At 37.7% G+C, this 12,111-nt stretch overlaps 1 protein-coding gene across 1 annotated transcript; it reads left to right on the top strand.

Moving 5' to 3' along the window:
• Nucleotides 1–385: 385 nt before the first annotated feature.
• eef1a2 (eukaryotic translation elongation factor 1 alpha 2) lies at nt 386–10,390 on the top strand. The gene is made up of 8 exons (XM_073823337.1): nt 386–543; nt 1,504–1,698; nt 6,527–6,706; nt 6,829–7,125; nt 7,260–7,410; nt 7,559–7,815; nt 7,905–8,139; nt 9,768–10,390. Exons 2-8 carry the CDS (start codon nt 1,555–1,557, stop codon nt 9,893–9,895), a joined length of 1,392 nt encoding a protein of 463 aa, XP_073679438.1. The 5' UTR covers nt 386–543; nt 1,504–1,554; the 3' UTR covers nt 9,896–10,390.
• The last annotated feature ends 1,721 nt before the right edge of the window (nt 10,391–12,111 follow it).

Below are 12,111 nucleotides of genomic sequence, written 5' to 3'. Positions count from 1 at the left end.
AAGGTTTTCTAATGTGTTCTGCAAAATGAACATTAAATAAAAGTATCTCTATGAAATTTGCAAAAGAATGGGGGTCAAATAATAATTTATTAATGATAAATATATACAATTTCAGATTACTAAGTGAGTGTTTTAGTACTAAAATGCTAAATAGTAATAACCTGGTAATAAATATTCTCAATAATAAAAATGAATATTAGGCATTTGTAGGTGTCATATTTCAGACCCACATAGGGAACCAATCCGATTCTTGTCCAGCAGGAGTTAATTGAGGATAAGATGCTGAGTCACTGAACGCTGCTCTATTCCAGTGTGTTTCTCCTTCATCTCTCGTACTCTTCCTCTCAGCTCGTTTCTGCTGCTGTTGCAGCTGTCTCACTGCAGTCCCTCACCGCCAGCCTCCCCCCACTTTGAGTGCCGCATTGCTGTATCAAAGTGGGGTGAGTTCATTACGCACGCAGACTTGGACTGTGCCGCCACCTTTGCGGGAGCACAGAGTGTCTGTTTGCTGAGGGGAGAACAGGGTCTGCCTCTCTGCTGCAGGTAAGAGGCCAAAGACATCCTCCTGCTGAAAGACTTAAACTATATACTCATGACGATTGACAGCTTTTTTTCTATTCTGTTTTTATTTAGTACTGCCCTGATGAAGATATTTACTTGATATATAAATTAATAGCATAATTTAACATCCTCTTCAAATGTTTATATACCCTTGCATCTTTATTTCATGTGTTGTTTCCTTCTGCATCAAATACTGTTTGTAGTCTTTTGTGATAGTTGCGCATGAGTCTCTGGTTTTGTCCTGAGCTGGGAAGCTACCCTCTGTTTTTGACAAAAAGCATCCAGGTCCTGTAAGTTTTTTTTTTTTTGTATAAACTGCACATTTGAGTATTTCCCATGCTTTTTCAATCATTCGAGGGACTCATTTGACTAATGATAATAACAAAAACTGATGCTCGGAGAGGAAACATACACCTTTGAAAGCCAAGGGTATGTCCATTTTTTTGAAAGGATGATTTGTGTAGTTTACAATTTTGTCTTGTGCAATGTATTTAAATATGTTATGCAACTTCTTCAGAGTAATACTAACTAAAAAGCCAGAAAAAAAAAACCCATCAGTTATTTTACAGATTCTGCATGGGGTATGTAAACTTTAAGAAATGAGTAGAAAATGTATGCATGATTTTTTTTTAAGATAGTTTGGTCTGAATAATAATAAAGTTTTGAGATGATAATTTTTAAGCCTTTTGGAAAACTGGTAAATGATTAATGAGATCAAATAATATTTCTTATATTTTATATGGTATATACTGTTTTATGATTATATTATTAAATTCCGTCCTTTTTTTTTTATCTGAAATAATTATCTCCCATTTTATGTTCAGAAACTACCGTGAATAGCTTAGATTTGTTGTGTTCTGAAGACTGTTTACTGAATTGTGATCCTAGGATGACAGTACATGTTGTATCTATGTCTACAAATGTTCTTTGTGATGGCTTTAGACAGAAGAAAGCTCCATCTGTTTCCATCCTCTCTTCCTGCCCTGTGCCATCATGGGGAAAGAGAAGATCCACATCAACATTGTGGTCATCGGCCATGTTGATTCTGGGAAATCCACCACCACTGGCCATCTCATCTATAAATGTGGAGGAATTGATAAAAGAACCATTGAGAAGTTTGAAAAAGAGGCTGCAGAGGTAAGCAAACAGGATTTGAAACAATTTGGTGTTCAAGTTGCTGAGTTTAAAGCCAGATTCTAAATAATTTTAAGCTGGCAAGGTAATAAACATTGATTATAGGAAAAAGGAGTTCAGTTGCACCTTCCTTTAAATTTAAGTGAACTCATTGGCATAGCCAAATCCCTAATGCCTTTTGAGAATTGTGATCTGTGCTGAATGATGGGCAACTCCAACCCACTTACTGTGTAGGGTAATTATGTAAGAGTCTCATCATGCATCACACTATGCCTTCCTCTCCTCTTGCACACTGGAGAGCAGAGGGAGAATTGCTGTGTAATTACATTGAGACATTTACTCTTTGGAAGATGCCATTGGAGATGAAAGGAAAAGATAAATGCATTTCTGGAGCAGGCAGGACCATTAGTCAAGCCCTGCACTTCTGTCTTCTTGATGCACATTAGACTGAGGGGATGAGACCTGAGTAAATGGGTGCAATCCCAGTGGGTCTGACACCTCACCTCTGTTTTTGAGGGTAACTTGTTCTTCATGAAGCAAAATGTAGGTAGTAAAACACTGTGTGCATAAAGAAGCCTGTTGTATCTGTTATAGGTTTACTAAAGACTAGGGACATTAGTGAGTTTGCCTACAACAGGGATGAGCATCTCCAGGACAGCCATTGTCCTACAGAGTTTAGCTCCATCCCTAATCAAACCAACCAGAAAAATCTTTTTTTTTTGTCTTCAGGATTGCTTGAAATTGACAGGCAGGTGTGTTTGATTAAGGATACAATTAGACTCTTCAGAACAGTGGCCCTCCAGTGGACTGCAGTTGCCCATCACTGACCTACAAGCTTCTTTATCAGAGCAGAACTGTGTTGGATCACTTTGAAAACTGCAATTTATAAGAGTGAAAGTTGTCTAGAGCTACTGTCTTGCTAAGGGCAAAAGATATGGACACTTCTGGGACTTGAACCTACAACCGTCCAATTGCACAAATTGTGACTTATTATAAGGTCAGTCAGCTGGGGGAAGTGAATGTTGACTCAAAGCATATGGACTCCTGTGGAATATGAACCCACAACCTTCCATTTGTGAAAATTGTTTGGAAACTTATTACAAAGGCATTCGGTTGGGGTAAGTGATTTAACTCAATGGAAAAATGTTGAGGCATAGTTTGTGGACCCCTGTGGGGTATGAGCCCACAACCTTCCATTCGTGAAAAATTCTTAAGACACTCAATACAGTCAGCTGGGTTAAGTGATTTTCCTCAATGGCACAATGTTGAGGTATACAGTAGTCAACATTTGAAGTGGATCAAAATCTTTCATCAAGTTGTCCTAAAACCAAAACAATACCCGTACTTGTATTAGGACAACTTTGATGAAGTTTTTTTGATCCACTTCAAATGTTGACTACTGTAGTGAACAACCCCCTATGGCAGTGGTTCTCAGTCCTTGTCCTGGGGGACCCCTGCTCTGCACATTTTGCATGTCTCTCTTATTTAACAAACCTGATTGAAATCATCAGCTTGTTAGTTCAGTTTATGTATCTCCTAACGAGCTGATGATCTCAACAGGTGTGTTAAATGAGGGAGACATGCAAAATGTGCAGAGCAGGGGTCCCCCAGGACCAGGATTTAAAACCACTGCCCTATGGGATATGAACTCACATCCTTCCATTTGTGAAAATTGTTAAAACCTATTAAAAAGACAGTCAGCTGGGGTAAGTGATTTAACTCGATGGCACAATGTTGAGGCATAGTGTGGACCCCTGTGGGGTATGAACCCACAACCTTTCATCTGTTGGCCAAATGTAGGTTATAAACCCACGACCTCCTCTTTTTGAAAATTGTTGAGACCTGTTATAAAGACAGTCAGCTGGAGTAAGTGATTTAGCTCAATGCCACAATGTTGAGGTATAGTGTGTGTGCCAAATGTGGGATATAAACCCACAACCTTCCGAAGACAGCCGGCTGGGGTAAGTGATTTAACTTAATAGAACAATGTCCAGGCATAGTGTATGAACCTACAACCTTCCATTTGTGAAGTTGTTAAGAAGTTTGAAGTGGATCAAAATATTTCATCAAAGTTGTCCTAAACCAAAACAATACTTGTTCTTGTATTAGGATAATCTTGGTAAACTTTTTGATCCACTTCAAATGTTGACTACTGTAGTGTACAACCCCCTGTGGGATATGAACTCACATCCTTCCATTTGTGAAGATTGTTAATTATTACAAAGACAGTCAGCTGGGGTAAGTGATTTAACACACGTTGTTGAGGTATAGTGTGTGTGCCAAATGTGGGACATAAACCCACAACCTTCATTTTTTGTGAAGTTGTTAAGAGGCTTAATACTAAGACAGTCAGCTATGGTAAGTGATTTAACTTAATGGAACAACGTTCAGGCATAGTGTATGGATCCTTGTGGGATATGAACGTACAACCTTCCATTTGTGAAGTTGTTAAGAGGCTTATTACAAAGACAGCCAGCTGGGGTAAGTGATTTAACTTAATGGAACAATGTTAAGGCATAGTTTGTGAGCCAAATGTGAGATATAAAACCCACAGCCTTCCATTTGTGAAAATTGTTGAGACTTATTACAAAGACAGTCGGCTGGGGTAAGTGATTTAACTCAATGGCACAATGTTAAGGCATAGTTTGTGAGCCAAATGTGAGATATAAAACCCACAGCCTTCCATTTGTGAAAATTGTTGAGACTTATTACAAAGACAGCCAGCTGGGGTAAGTGATTTAACTTAATGGAACAATGTTCAGGCACAGTGTATGGACCCTTGTGGGATATGAACCTACAACCTTCCATCTGAGAAAATTGTTAGGAGACTTACCACAAAGACAGTCAGCTGGGATAAGTGATTTAATTCAATGTCACAATGTTGAGGTATAGTGTGTGGGCCAAATGTAGAATAAAAACCAACAACCTTCCATTTGTGCAAATTGTTAAAACTTATTAAAAAGACAGTCAGCTGGGGTAAGTGATTTAACTCGATGGCACAATGTTGAGGCATAGTGTGGACCCTTGTGGGGTATGAACCCACAACCTTTCATCTGTTGGCCAAATGTAGGTTATAAACCCACGACCTCCTATTTGTGAAAATTGTTGAGACTTATTACAAAGACAGTCGGCTGGGGTAAGTGATTTAACTCAATGGCACAATGTTAAGGCATAGTTTGTGAGCCAAATGTGAGATATAAAACCCACAGCCTTCCATTTGTGAAAATTGTTGAGACTTATTACAGAGACAGTCAGATGGGGTAAGTGATTTACCTCAATTGAACAATGTTGGGGCATAGTATAAAGAACCCTGTGGGATATTATCCCACAACCTTCCATCTGTGCAAACTGTTAAGAGACTTATTACAAAGGCAGTAAGCTGGGGTAAGTGATTTAACTCAGTTGAACAATGCTGAGGCATACAGTAGTGTGTGAACCCCTGTGGGATATGAACCCACAACCTTCCAGTTAGGAAAACATAACTATAATAGATGCTCCAGGACTTGTTACAAAGACAGTCAGCTGGAGTAAGTGATTTAACTAAATGTCACAATGTTGAGGTATAGTATAGGCCCACAACATTCCATTTGTGAAAATTGTTGAGGCTTATTACAAAGACAGTCAGCTGGGGTAAGTGATTTACCTCAATTGAACAATGTTGGGGCATAGTATAAAGAACCCTGTGGGATATTATCCCACAACCTTCCATCTGTGCAAACTGTTAAGAGACTTATTACAAAGGCAGTAAGCTGGGGTAAGTGATTTAACTCAGTTGAACAATGCTGAGGCATACAGTAGTGTGTGAACCCCTGTGGGATATGAACCCACAACCTTCCAGTTAGGAAAACATAACTATAATAGATGCTCCAGGACTTGTTACAAAGACAGTCAGCTGGAGTAAGTGATTTAACTAAATGTCACAATGTTGAGGTATAGTATAGGCCCACAACATTCCATTTGTGAAAATTGTTGAGGCTTATTACAAAGACAGTCAGCTGGGGTAAGTGATTTACCTCAATTGAACAATGTTGGGGCATAGTATAAAGAACCCTGTGGGATATTATCCCACAACCTTCCATCTGTGCAAACTGTTAAGAGACTTATTACAAAGGCAGTAAGCTGGGGTAAGTGATTTAACTCAGTTGAACAATGCTGAGGCATACAGTAGTGTGTGAACCCCTGTGGGATATGAACCCACAACCTTCCAGTTAGGAAAACATAACTATAATAGATGCTCCAGGACTTGTTACAAAGACAGTCAGCTGGAGTAAGTGATTTAACTAAATGTCACAATGTTGAGGTATAGTATAGGCCCACAACATTCCATTTGTGAAAATAGTTGAGGCTTATTACAAAGACAGTCAGCTGGGGTAAGTGATTTAACTCAGTCACAATGTTGAGGCATAGTGTGTGTGCCAAATGTGAGATATAAAACCCACAACCTTCCATTTGTAAAAATTGTTGAGGCTTATTACAAAGACTGAGGTAAGTGATTTAACTCATTGGCACAATGTTGAGGCAAAGTGTATCCGTTACAGAATTTAAACCTACAACCTTCCATTGCGAAAATTGTTACTTAATTTACTTAAGGGATAGTTCTTAAGGGCAAACTGTTGGGCATAATGTATGAACCCTTGCATGATTTGAACCTAAAACAATTCTATTACGAGGTCAAGGTTCGCAAGTTTATTTTAGTAGTCATTGCAATATAGATATTGGTTTTGTCTCAAATAGCACATGTTTTATAATAATCTTTTAAGATGATTGCTTTTGCGTGTTCACACAACATTTTTCCCCTGTATGCTCGCATACTTTTGTTTTTTTTTGGCAGATGGGAAAAGGTTCCTTTAAGTACGCCTGGGTTCTGGACAAGCTGAAAGCCGAGAGGGAGAGAGGAATTACCATAGACATTTCACTCTGGAAGTTTGAGACCACCAAGTACTACATAACTATAATAGATGCTCCAGGACACAGAGACTTCATCAAGAACATGATCACTGGGACGTCTCAGGTAAGACAATGCTTGCTTAATTACAAGAATTGGTGGCATATCAATGCTTGGTGAGAAGATCCCATGAAAAACTTCAGTATGCTTATCTTTAAACAATGTGGATCTTATTCGTTCTCTCCCAGGCGGATTGTGCTGTTCTAATTGTGGCAGCTGGAGTGGGTGAATTTGAGGCTGGCATCTCTAAAAATGGGCAAACAAGGGAACACGCCTTGCTGGCCTACACGCTGGGCGTCAAGCAGCTGATTGTAGCCGTCAACAAGATGGACTCCACGGAGCCGTCCTACAGTGAGAAGCGCTATGATGAGATTGTTAAAGAAGTAAGCGCCTACATCAAAAAGATTGGTTATAGCCCTGCCTCGGTGCCCTTCGTCCCAATTTCAGGTTGGCATGGAGACAACATGCTGGAACCGTCTTCTAATGTGAGTCTCCTTGGCATGTGTGCGTTTGTGTTCGTTATCAGCAATGACCTCGTACCGTTTGGCAGTTTCCAATTAAAATGTTGGCAGAATTCTTGCGATTTGATTAATAAAATCATCTCATTTGTGCTGCACAGATGCCGTGGTTTAAAGGCTGGAAGCTGGACAGAAAGGAGCAGCATGCCAGTGGCGTTACTCTACTGGAAGCTCTCGATACCATCATGCCTCCAACACGCCCCACTGACAAACCCTTACGTCTGCCCCTACAAGACGTCTACAAGATTGGAGGTGGGATTAACCCACTCAAATCATGCACATTCTATGGGGTGATGTAATTTTTGAGATCAGCTTGTTAAATTTCGAGTTCAGAAAGCTTCGCTACATCACTATGTGTAGAGAACATGCTTATTCAGAGATGTCATGTCTCTCTCCTCAGGTATAGGGACCGTGCCGGTGGGCAGGGTGGAAACAGGTGTCCTACGTCCCAGTATGGTGGTGACCTTTGCCCCGGTCAACATTACTACGGAGGTGAAGTCGGTGGAGATGCATCACGAGTCTCTGACCGAAGCTCTGCCGGGAGACAATGTGGGATTTAATGTGAAGAATGTGTCTGTAAAAGACATAAGAAGAGGTAACGTGTGTGGGGACAGTAAGTCAGACCCGCCTCAGGAAGCATCTGGGTTTACAGCACAGGTAGGACAATGTTCTTTGTCAGCTTGTTAGTTTATTTTGACATCTTTTTGCTCTCAATCTGGATTTCTATTCTTTCTCTATTTTATCAGGTCATCATTTTGAATCACCCAGGACAGATCAGCGCAGGTTACTCGCCTGTCATAGACTGCCACACAGCTCACATTGCCTGCAAGTTTGCTGAGCTTAAGGAGAAGATTGATCGCCGTTCAGGCAAGAAGCTGGAAGACAACCCCAAAAGCCTGAAGTCTGGAGATGCTGCCATTGTGGACATGATCCCAGGAAAACCAATGTGTGTGGAGAGCTTCTCTCAGTACCCTCCACTGGGTATGTGTCCGTTTCCCAACCCTACATCGAATGGCTTATGAATAATTTTGCTTTCTTTTTTTCTGCTTTACTTTTGTTTGGCTTTCTTTTGTTTTGCTTTCTTTTTTGGTTGGCTTTGCTTTCTTTAGTTTGTTTTGTTTTGCCTTGCTTTTATGTTCTGTTTTGATTTCGTCTGGCTTTTGTTTCATTTTTCTTTCTTTTGTTGTTTGGCTTTGCTTTCTTTTATGTTTAGCCTTGCTTTTTTAATTTTGTTTTGCCTTTTCATTTTGTTTGGCTTTGCTTTCTTTTATGTGTTGTTTTGCCTTGATTTTATGTTTTGTTTTGCTTTTTTATGTTGTTTGGCTTACTTTTCTTTTATGTTTAGTTTTGCTTTGTATTTTTTGTGTTGTTTGGCTTTACTTTCTTTTGTGTTTTGTTTTGTTTTTCTTTTTCATTTTGTTCGGCTTTGCTTTCTTTTATATTTTGTTTGGCTTTGCTTTCTTTTGTGTTTTGTTTTGCCTTGCTTCTATGTTTTGTTTTGATTTCTTTCATTTTGTTTGGCTTTGCTTTCTTTTTTTGTATAGCTTTTATGTTTTTTTATGTTGTTTGGCTTTATTTTATGCTTTGTATTGTTTTGCATTGCTTTCATGTTTTGTTTTGCTTTCTTTTTTGTTTGGCTTTGCTTTCTCTTATGTTTTGTTTTGCTTTCTTTTTGTTTTGCTCTCTTTTTTTTGGCTTTGGTTTCTTTTGTTTTGTCTTACTTTTATTTATTTATTTTGCTTTCTTTTATTTTGTTTGGCTTTGATTTATTTTTTTCCCCATTGTTTTTCTTTTTTTGTTTTGTTTTGCATTGCTGTCATCTCTTCATTTTATTTATTTTTTTTTATTTTATTTGTTTTTTTTTTAGCTTTTCTAACAATATGAATGTTTCTTTTAGCTGTTTATTCATAACATATTTGGCGTGGAAAATATTAATACGAATGAACCTAACAAAGGCATCTTATAGCCAGGGGTGCACCTGCTTATAGCTACAAAAAAGACCATAAAAAGTATAAGAAAAATCATTTTAACATCCCAAAAAATCACTTAACATGGTTGTAGCAATTTGTATGTCAAGCTCAAACATTGTGGCGTGTGTGTTTCCCCCCCTTTAAAACAAATCCTATATATAAGGCTTTAGAAAAAGACATGATTCATGTATGTCTTAAATTACAAAACTAAGCAACCCAGCAACCAGTAGTTAGGTTTGTCATACTTATTTAAAATTGTCGTCTCTGGCTTACAATTCACTGATGCTCACTCAGTCTCATGATTAATGAGATTCACTGCAATCGTTGTCAGGTTAAAGGTCTGACTCATCAGTGATGTGAGCCTCCACATCATCCTTTGGAAACATGAGTATACATGAGTCTCTGGAGTCTGGACTACATTTCCTCTGACAATGCAGCTCCAATAAAACTGATTATTAGCCCTGTTTCATTATACAGTCTCTCGTCACTTTTGACCTGCTGTTTCACCGCAGCATATCATTTTTATTCCATCTTGTTCTTATTATTCTTTCCCCACATTTACAATTAAATCAGTGTTCACCAAGAAAATCTTGTTTTTGTTGGGCTCAATCCTATGTGTGCGTTTCTGTGTTTTCCCAGGACGATTTGCTGTCAGAGATATGAGGCAGACTGTTGCTGTCGGTGTCATCAAAAGTGTGGACAAGAAGATCGGCGGCAGTGGAAAAGTCACCAAATCTGCCCAGAAAGCTCAAAAATCTGCAAAATGAATCTGAATCTGAAGTTACCTTATCACCTCAGGCCCCGTCCCAGCTTACATGCCCCTCTCATCTGGGCATGCTCAGTCTATTCCCCCCGTGTGCTTAAAAAATATATACGCTCGAACCGAATAGAACTTGATAGACTGATGGAAATAATGAAAGACTGACATTATCTCATTTAGACTGGTTGCACTGTATATTCACTTTTAATAGAAGACCGGCACACGCGTTGCATGGATGTCTGTCTTGATATATGCACGGCATCTGTTAAATGAATATAGCTGGTATTACTGAGTTGTGTGTGTGTGTGTATATATGTGAAAGAAATCAAAGTGGAAAGCTGACCAGGATAATAATGATTAAGATGTCCAAAGGAAATTAAGTTTTGTATAGTTTATAATTGAGAATTGATGAAAGGCTAATTGATCCAGAGCATTTGTCTCCTTTCAGACCCTTGAAGCTGAAACCTGTGACGAATAAATAAAATATTGCCCAAGTACTTAAGTTTATAATTTAAATGTGTTTTTATTGTCTCTGAGGAGAAGAAAATGCAATTATGTAGACATTAGTTTCTTATTAGTTCACATGGTTATTGAATGCATAAGAGAGATATGCAAGACACAGACAGGTCTGATTGCTGTCTGTAATAAAAAGCCTTGAGCTAAGATTTGACCCTCTGGGCATCACTACAGCGGAAACAGGTCGATGAAGGATGAAAACTGAATTCCGGGATGGACTAAGATAAGTGCCGTATTATGTACAAGTAGTGTTTTAATGAACTTGAGGTTCTAGTAATGGAGAGAGAATGTATAAACATTAAAAAAGCCAAAAAATACAGTAAAACATATAACACTGTGAAATATTTTTACAGTTTAAAATAAATGTTTGGTATTTGAATGCATTTTAAAATGTAATTTATTTCTGTAATGCAAAGCTACATTTTCAGCATCATTACTAGTCTTCAGTGTCACATGATCCTTCAGAAATTATTTTAATATGCTGATTTGCTGCTTCAGAAACAGTGTTGACAAGCGTCAAACATCACAATAATCTGATTATTATTGTGCTCCAGGAATCTGAATCACATGCCTTGCTCTTGAAGATTCATTTGGATATACTATATGTGACCCTGGACCACAAAAAGGTCAAAATTGGGTCAAAATTATTGATTTTTCTTAGGATATTCTTAGGAACAAAGATCATATTCCATGAAGATATTTTGAAAATTTAAATGATTTAAGAATGTATTATTTTAGTATTTTTATATAATTTTAGTTTTATTAATTTTGTGATGTTCTTTTGTAATTGTTATAATGTTTTTAGTTTCAGTCATTTTAGTCCTTCAACTTGCACTTGCACATTTCTAATTTATAAAAATTTATTTTGAAGTCAAAAGTTTACATACACCTTGCTGAATCTGCAAAATGTTAATTATTTTACCAGAATCCCAAGAGGGATCATACAAAATGCATGTTATTTTTATTTAGTACTGACCTGAATAAGATATTTCACATAAAAGACACTTTTTCTTTTATTTTTATTTTTTTTATTTTATGCCAAAAATCATTAGGATATTAAATAAAGATCATGTTCCATGAAGATATTCTGTAATTTTTATTATATTCTGTAAATATATCAAAACTTAATTTTTTAATAAGTAATATGCATTGCTAAGAACTTTATTTGGACAAAGACGATTTTCTCAATATTTTGAACCCTCACCCTGCACCTCCAGATTTTCAAATAGTTGTATCTTGGCCAAATACTGTCCTATCCTATCAAAGGAAATGGAACGCTTATTTATTCGGTTTAATTTCTTTAAAAAATTGACCCTTACGACTGGTTTTGTGGTCCGTGCCACATATACTTTTAAATTATATTTTATTATTTCAGCTGTTTTTTGTCATTCTGCACTTGAATACAATGAATCTTGTCTGGGAGTTTGAGTTAAAACTCTTAAATAAATGACTATTTCTGAAAAAGTTCATTAAACGGCTCCATAATAATTACACACGTGATGCGACAGGAAGGCTTAGCCTTGGCCCTTGGGGGTCAAAAAATGCCACTAAATTGGACAAAGATGCCCCTGCACAAATCTATTACGTCTGTTTTTACAGTGTTGCGCATTATAACCAATCACACACAGAATTATGTTGAGTTTAGGAATGCAATGGCCAATCAGAGGCCTTCAGATGAGACATCGCTGAAACTCATCAGTTGAATTA

Source organism: Garra rufa, chromosome 18, assembly GCF_049309525.1.
Source record: "Garra rufa chromosome 18, GarRuf1.0, whole genome shotgun sequence".
Classification (NCBI taxonomy): Eukaryota; Metazoa; Chordata; class Actinopteri; order Cypriniformes; family Cyprinidae; genus Garra; species Garra rufa.
Note: the sequence above shows the minus strand (reverse complement) of the source record. Positions and strands in the feature narration are given on the sequence as shown.

Coding starts and splice junctions, on each gene's coding strand:
- eef1a2 (XM_073823337.1), top strand. CDS start 1,555: ATGGGGAAAGAGAAGATCCACATCAACATTGTGGTCATCGGCCATGTT. Junction 7,411..7,558: donor AGACGTCTACAAGATTGGAG/GTGGGATTAACC, acceptor CTCTCTCCTCAG/GTATAGGGACCGTGCCGGTG. Junction 8,140..9,767: donor CTCTCAGTACCCTCCACTGG/GTATGTGTCCGT, acceptor GTGTTTTCCCAG/GACGATTTGCTGTCAGAGAT.